Below are 8,236 nucleotides of genomic sequence, written 5' to 3' on the forward strand. Positions count from 1 at the left end.
AATTAAAAAAAAAATCACTGTAAATTAAAAAAAAATCGTAGTAAGTTAAAAAAAAATTTAAAAATCGCCGTAAGTTAAAAAAAAATCGCCGTAAATTTAAAAAAAAAAAAAAGCTGTAAAGTAAAAAAAAAAAATCGCCGTAAATTAAAAAAAAAATCGTTGTAAATTTTTAAAAAAAAAATCGCTGTAAGTTAAAAAAAAAAGAAAAAATTGCTGTAAGTTAAAAAAAAATCGCTGTAAATTAAAAAAAAAAGAAAAAATTGCTGTAAGTTAAAAAAAAATCGCCGTAAATTTAAAAAAAAAAATCGCCATAAGTTAAAAAAAAAATCGCTGTAAATTTAAAAAAAAATCGCAGTAAGTTAAAAATTTAAAAATCTCCGTAAGTTAAAAAAAAATCGCCGTAAATTTAAAAAAAAAAAATCGCGTATGTTAAAAAAAAAAATCGCCGTAAATTAAAAAAAAAATCGCTGTAAATTTAAAAAAAAAAATCGCCATAAATTAAAAAAAAAAATCGTTGTAAATTAAAAAAAAAATCACTGTAAATTAAAAAAAAATCGTAGTAAGTTAAAAAAAAATTTAAAAATCGCCGTAAGTTAAAAAAAAATCGCCGTAAATTTAAAAAAAAAAAAAAGCTGTAAATTAAAAAAAAAAAATCGCCGTAAATTAAAAAAAAAATCGTTGTAAACTTTTAAAAAAAAAATCGCTGTAAGTTAAAAAAAAAATCGCTGTAAATTAAAAAAAAATCGCAGTAAGTTAAAAAAAAATTTAAAAATTGCCGTAAGTTAAAAAAATATCGCCGTAAATTTAAAAAAGACATCGTCGTAAGTTAAAAAAAAAAAATCGCCGTAAATTAAAAAAAAAAATCGCGTAAATTAAAAAAGAAAAAAAAGTCGCCATCCAGTTTAAAAAAACTGACGTCCTTTTTGTTTAAAAAAAAAGACGGAAACTAGAAAAAAAATCGATGTCAACTTAAAAAAAATCGAGTTAAATATTAAAAAAAAATCGCCGTAAGTTAAAAAAAAAAAAAAACTCGCCCTAAATTAAAACAAAAATCGAGGTAATTATTTTTTTTAAAAAAGACGGAAAATTTAAAAAAAATCGACGACGACTTAAAAAAAACCCCGAGGTAAATATAAAAAAAAAAATCGACGAAAATGAAAAAAAAAAAAAAAAAAAAATTCGCCCGAAATTATTTTTTTTCCGGAGAGAAAAAAAAAAAAAAATTAAAAATAATCCCCGCGTGTTGCTGAGGACGCCGCAGGCCCCGCCCCCGCCGCCATTAACGCGCCTCATTAATTATTCCCGTTGCCGCGGTAACGGCACGCAGGGAGGGGGGGGCGTGGCGACCGCGGGAAGTCCCGCCTCTCCCCGCCGCTGATTGGCTGCGTCCGCCGAGCGCGCGGCGCCGTTTGGCCCCGCCCCGAGGCGGCGGCGTCGCTGATTGGTTGTTGGCGCGGAGGGGGGGGGGGCGGGTTCTCGCTGAGGGTTTTTTTGATTGGCGCATGCGCGGCGCGGCGAGGGGGCGGGGCCAGCGGGCGCTGCTTCCGGGGTCACGTGGTCGCGGCCGGTTCTTAAAGGGGCCGCGGCGCGGGGGGGGGGCGGCGATGGCGGCCGCCGAGAACGTGTTCCTGTTCGTGCCCAACGTCATCGGTGAGGGGCACTGGGAGGGACTGGGAGGGACTGGGAGGGACTGGGAGGGACTGGGGGGGACTGGGGGAGGGACTGGGAAGGGGTTGGGGGGGACTGGGAGCGACTGGGAGGCACTGGGGGATGCTGGGAGCGACTGGGGGGAGCTGGGAGATGCTGGGAGGGACTGGGAGGCACTGGGAAGGGATTGGGGGGAACTGGGAGGCGCTGGGGGATGCTGGGGGGTACTGGGGGGAACTGGGAGGCACTGGGAAGGGATTGGGGGGACTGGGAGGCACTGGGGGATGCTGGGAGCGGCTGGGGGTAACTGGGAGGCACTGGGGGATGCTGGGAGGCACTGGGAAGGGATTGGGGGGACTGGGAGGCACTGGGGGATGCTGGGAGCGACTGGGGGGAGCTGGGAGGCACTGGGGGATGCTGTGGGGGACTGGGAGGGACTGGGAAGGGATTGGGGGGGACTGGGAGGCACTGGGGGATGCTGGGGGGGACTGGGAGGGACTGGGAAGGGATTGGGGGGGACTGGGAGGCACTGGGGGGGGACTGGGGGCAGACTGGGAGATACTGGGAGGGACTGGGAAGGGATTGGGGGGGACTGGGAGGGGACTGGGATATACTGGAGGGTACTGGGAGGAAGTGAGGGGGACTGGGAGGCGTGAAGTGATACTGGGAGGGGACTGGGGGCGACTGGAGGATACTGGGAGGGACTGGGGGGATCACTGGGCCCCTCCTCCGTGGCCACGCCCCCTCCTCTCTAGCCACGCCCTTTCCTGCGTGGCCACGCCCCCTCAGTAACCACACAGCCTGTCAGTGGCCACGCCCCCTCCCCATCAGCCCCACAGCGCCCCTCCCCAGTGGCCACACCCCTCCTTCTCACTAGCCACGCCCCCCAAGGTGTGACCACGCCCCTCCTCACTAGCCACGCCCTTTCCTCTGTGACCACGCCCCCAAAGGTCTGACCACGCCCCCTTATCACTGACCACGCCCCATCAGTAGGGCCCCAGCCCATCCTCATCGGCCCCACAGAGGCCACACCCTTTTGTCTCTGACCACGCCCCCAAGGTCTGACCACGCCCCCAAGGTCTGACCACGCCCCCAAGGTCTGACCACGCCCCCTTATCACTGACCACGCCCCCTCAGTAGGGCCCCAGCCCATCCTCATCAGCCCCACAGCTCCCCTCCCCATTGGCCACACCCATCCTCCTCAATAGCCACGCCCCCAAGGTCTGACCACGCCCCCAAGGTCTGACCACGCCCCCTTATCACTGACCACGCCCCCTCAGTAGGGCCCCAGCCCATCCTCATCAGCCCCACAGCTCCCCTCCCCATTGGCCACACCCATCCTCCTCAATAGCCACGCCCCCAAGGTCTGACCACGCCCCCAAGGTCTGACCACGCCCCCAAGGTCTGACCACGCCCTCTATCACTGGCCACGCCCCCTCAGTAGGGCCCCAGCCCATCCTCATCAGCCCCACAGCTCCCCTCCCCATTGGCCACACCCATCCTCCTCAATAGCCACGCCCCCCAAGGTCTGACCACGCCCCCCAAGGTCTGACCACGCCCCCCAAGGTCTGACCACGCCCTATATCACTGACCACGCCCCCTCAGTAGGGCCCCAGCCCATCCTCATCGGCCCCACAGCTCCCCTCCCCAGCGGCCACGCCCCTCCGTCTCACTAGCCACGCTTTTTTCCTGCGTGGCCACGCCCCCCGACCCTTAGCCACGCCCCCTGCCCTCAGGCTACTTCCGATTGGCTCTGGCAGCCGCCTCCTTCTACCTGATGCCGCGGGAGCCGGGGCCGGCGGCCGCCTGCTACGCCCTGAGCGGGCTACTGGACGCCGTGGATGGGCACGTGGCCCGGCTGCTGGGCCAGGGTGGGCGTGGTCTGGGGGCAGGGGGCGTGGTCTGGGGGCAGGGGGCGGGGTTTGGGGGCAGAGGGCGGGGTTTGGGGGCAAGGGGCGGGCTTTCAGGGGAGGGAAGGGGGAAGGAAATGGCGGAGGGGGGAGCGGTTGGGGGGAAGGGAGGGGCGTGGCTAGCGGGGAAGGGGTGGGGCGAGCGGTGGGAGGGGGCGTGGTGAGTGGGAGGGGGCGTGGCGAGTGGTGGGAGGGGCTTGGGGTGGGCGGGGGCTGTTGGGAGGGGTGTGAGATGGCAGCGGGGGGGTCGGGGAGGGGGCGGGGCTTAAGGAATGAGGGTCTGGGTGTGTCGCTTTGAAGCTCCACCCCCTTTGTGGGTGTGGTTGATGTGGCCACGCCCAATTCCGCCATCTTGGCCGCCATCTTGGCCAACCTTCACACACGTTTCCCGCCCTCCTCCTGCCCCACATCGACTCTGCGGCCCCACAGCGGGTTGTGGCCCCGCCCCCGAGGCTCCTCCCCTTTTGTGGGCGTGTCTGATCCTTGGCCACACCCTCTTCCGCCATCTTGGCCGCCATCTTGCCCACCCCAGCGCAGATTCCCCGCCCTCCTCCCGCCCCACAGCGACTCCGCAGCCCCACAGCGGGTTGTGGCCCCGCCCCCGAGGCCCCTCCCTTTTTTGTGGGCGTGTCTGATCCTTGGCCACACCCTCTTCCGCCATCTTGGACGCCATCTTGCCCGCCCCAGCGCAGATTCCCTGCCCTCCTCCCGCCCCACAGCGACTCCGCAGCCCCACAGCGGGTTGTGGCCCCGCCCCCGAGACCCCTCCCTTTTTTGTGGGCGTGTCTGATCCTTGGCCACACCCTCTTCCGCCATCTTGGCCGCCATCTTGCCCACCCCAGCGCAGATTCCCCGCCCTCCTCCCGCCCCACAGCGACTCCGCAGCCCCACAGCGGGTTGTGGCCCCGCCCCCGAGGCTCCTCCCCTTTTGTGGGCGTGTCTGATCCCTGGCCACGCCCCCAGGCTCGCGGCTGGGCGCCATGTTGGACATGCTGACCGACCGCCTCTCCACCATGTGCCTCCTGGTCAACCTGGCCCTGCTCTACCCGGGGGCGGCGGCCATCTTCCAGCTCAGCATGGCCCTGGACGTGGCCAGCCATTGGCTGCACATGCACTGGTGGGCGGGGCCTCCCCGGGGGCGTGGCATGCGAGTGGGAGGGGTTGGGCAGCGAGGGGCGGGGCCTGGGAGGAGGCGGAGGGGGCAGTTGGAGGGGTGGGGGGAAGGGGTGGGGGCGTGGTCTGGGCTTGGGGTGGGGGCGGAGCTTAAACCTTGGGGGATTGGCTGGACCTGGGGGCGGGGCCTGAAGGGGGGCGGGGATTGGTGGGGCTGGGGGCGGGGCGAGTGGGACGAAGCCCCTCCCTGGGGGTTGGGTGGGGGGGTGGAGCCTTGTGGGTGGGGCCTAGTTATGGGCAGGGCCGGTGTGGGAGGAACTGGGAGGGCACTGGGTGAACTGGGAGGAACTGGAGGGGCACTGGGCGGGCACTGGTTGAACTGGGAGGAACTGGAGGGGCACTGGGAGGGCACTGGGTGAACTGGGAGGAACTGGAGGGGCACTGGGCGGGCACTGGGTGAACTGGGGGGAACTGGAGGGGCACTGGGCGGGCACTGGGTGAACTGGGAGGAACTGGAGGGGCACTGGGCGGACACTGGTTGAACTGGGAGGAACTGGAGGGGCACTGGGCGGGCACTGGGTGGACTGGGAGGAACTGGAGGGGCACTGGGCGGACACTGGTTGAACTGGGAGGAACTGGAGGGGCACTGGGTGGACACTGGGTGAACTGGGAGGAACTGGAGGGGCACTGGGTGAACTGGGAGGAACTGGAGGGGCACTGGGTGGGCACTGGGTGAACTGGGAGGAACTGGAGGGGCACTGGGCGGGCACTGGGTGAACTGGGGGGAACTGGAGGGGCACTGGGCGGGCACTGGGTGAACTGGGAGGAACTGGAGGGGCACTGGGCGGACACTGGTTGAACTGGGAGGAACTGGAGGGGCACTGGGCGGGCACTGGGTGGACTGGGAGGAACTGGAGGGGCACTGGGCGGACACTGGTTGAACTGGGAGGAACTGGAGGGGCACTGGGTGGACACTGGGTGAACTGGGAGGAACTGGAGGGGCACTGGGTGAACTGGGAGGAACTGGAGGGGCACTGGGTGGGCACTGGGTGAACTGGGAGGAACTGGAGGGGCACTGGGAGGGCACTGGGTGAACTGGGGGGAACTGGAGGGGCACTGGGCGGGCACTGGGTGAACTGGGAGGAACTGGAGGGGCACTGGGCGGACACTGGTTGAACTGGGAGGAACTGGAGGGGCACTGGGCGGGCACTGGGTGGACTGGGAGGAACTGGAGGGGCACTGGGCGGACACTGGTTGAACTGGGAGGAACTGGAGGGGCACTGGGTGGACACTGGGTGAACTGGGAGGAACTGGAGGGGCACTGGGCGGACACTGGTTGAACTGGGAGGAACTGGAGGGGCACTGGGAGGGCACTGGTTGAACTGGGAGGAACTGGAGGGGCACTGGGCGGGCACTGGGTGAACTGGGAGGAACTGGAGGGGCACTGGGCGGGCACTGGTTGAACTGGGAGGAACTGGAGGGGCACTGGGCGGGCACTGGGTGAACTGGGAGGAACTGGAGGGGCACTGGGCGGGCACTGGGTGAACTGGGGGGAACTGGAGGGGCACTGGGCGGACACTGGTTGAACTGGGAGGAACTGGAGGGGCACTGGGCGGGCACTGGGTGAACTGGGAGGAACTGGAGGGGAACTGGGCGGACACTGGTTGAACTGGGAGGAACTGGAGGGGCACTGGGAGGGCACTGGGTGAACTGGGAGGAACTGGAGGGGCACTGGGCTGACACTGGTTGAACTGGGAGGAACTGGAGGGGCACTGGGCGGGCACTGGGTGAACTGGGAGGAACTGGAGGGGAACTGGGCGGACACTGGTTGAACTGGGAGGAACTGGAGGGGCACTGGGAGGGCACTGGGTGAACTGGGAGGAACTGGAGGGGCACTGGGCGGGCACTGGGTGAACTGGGAGGAACTGGAGGGGCACTGGGCTGACACTGGTTGAACTGGGAGGAACTGGAGGGGCACTGGGCGGGCACTGGGTGAACTGGGAGGAACTGGAGGGGAACTGGGCGGACACTGGTTGAACTGGGAGGAACTGGGGGGGGGAATCGGACCCCCAAGATTTTGCGGGAGTGGTTGGGGGGGGGGGGGGGTGTTGGGAATGAAATCTCACCCAATCAGAAGCGCCGGGAGGAGGCGAGGGGGCGTGGCCGTGTTGGGCGTGTCCTGCCCTGACCCCGCCCCCTTCGCCCCTCCCCCAGCACCACCCTGGAGGGCGGAGCCAGCCACAAGGCGGTGGGGGGGGAGGGGCACCCCCTGCTGCGCCTCTACTACGGCTCCAAGGTGAGCGGGGGCGGGGCCAGGGGGTGGGGGCGGGGCTAAGGGGGTGGCCACGCCCCTCTCGTGACCACGCCCACCACACCCAGCCCCTCCTGTTCCTGCTCTGCGCCGGCAACGAGGGGTTTTACTGCTGCCTCTACCTGCTGCACTTCGGGGAGGGGCCGCCCGGTGAGGGACTGGGGGGGACTGGGAGGGACTGGGAGGGATTGGGGGGCACTGGGAGGAGATTGGGAGGGACTGGGGGGACTGGGAGGGGATTGGGGGGACTGGGAGGGACTGGGAGGGGACTGGGAGGGACTGGGAGGGATTGGGGGGGACTGGGAAGGGATTGGGAGGGATTGGGGGGGATTGGGGGGCACTGGGAGGGACTGGGAGGGGATTGGGGGGCACTGGGAGGGGACTGGGAGGGACTGGGGGGGGATTGAGGGGGACTGGGAGGGATTGGGGGGAATGGGAGGGACTGGGAGGGGATTGGGGGGGACTGGGAGGGACTGGGAGGGGATTGAGGGGGACTGGGAGGGACTGGGACCTAACTGGGAGGCTCTAGGACCTCCTGGGAGGGGATTGGGGAGCACTGGGAGGAACTGGGGGCTAACTGGGAGAGGATTGGGAGGAACTGGGAAGGGATTGGGGGCAACTGGGAGGGACTGGGGGACACTGGGAAAGGATTGGGGAGCCCTGAGAGACAACTGGGATGAACTGGGAGCTACTGGGCAGCCTCTAACCCCGCCCCCCCCCCCCCCCAGTGTGGCCGGGGGGGGTGGGGCTGTTCCGGGCCGGGCTCCTCCTGGGGGGGCCCTTGGCCGCCCTCAAGTTTGGGGTGAACCTGCTGCAGCTGGGGGGGCGGCCCGACGCCTGGCGGCCATCGACGCCTCGGAGCGCCCCAAAATCCGCTGAAATCACCCCAAAAATCCCGCCCCCCCCCCCCAGCCCCAAAACCGCCGGAAAATACCTCAAAAATCACCCCCCCCCCCCCCCCGTGGGAAACGTTTTGGTGTTGAAATTAAAGAGAAAAAAAAAAATGTGTGGGAAAATAAATAAAGGAAAGGGGGGGGCACCGAAAAAAAAAAAAAAAAAAAAAGGGGGACCCCCCCCCGCAAAAAAAAAAAAGAAATTAAAGAAAATTGATTTGGGGGGAAATGGGGAAAAAAAAATAGGGAGGAGGGAATGGGGGGGGAAAAATGGGGAAAATGGGGGAAAAAAATGGAGGGGGGGCACCCCCAAAAATAAAAAAAAAAAAGGGGGGACCCCAAAAAAAAAAAAAAAAGGGGGG

General features: G+C 60.4%; 1 protein-coding gene across 1 annotated transcript; it reads left to right on the plus strand.

Moving 5' to 3' along the window:
- The first annotated feature begins 1,569 nt into the window (after window positions 1-1,569).
- On the plus strand, window positions 1,570-7,875 carry LOC141972948 (CDP-diacylglycerol--inositol 3-phosphatidyltransferase-like). The gene is given in 7 exon segments (XM_074931018.1): window positions 1,570-1,650; window positions 3,384-3,518; window positions 4,521-4,674; window positions 6,885-6,966; window positions 7,050-7,131; window positions 7,710-7,799; window positions 7,802-7,875. Coding segments are annotated over 7 exon segments (648 nt in total). The 5' UTR covers window positions 1,570-1,604; the 3' UTR covers window positions 7,861-7,875.
- The last annotated feature ends 361 nt before the right edge of the window (window positions 7,876-8,236 follow it).

This window comes from Athene noctua, chromosome 37 (genome assembly GCF_965140245.1).
Source record: "Athene noctua chromosome 37, bAthNoc1.hap1.1, whole genome shotgun sequence".
Lineage (NCBI taxonomy): Eukaryota > Metazoa > Chordata > Aves > Strigiformes > Strigidae > Athene > Athene noctua.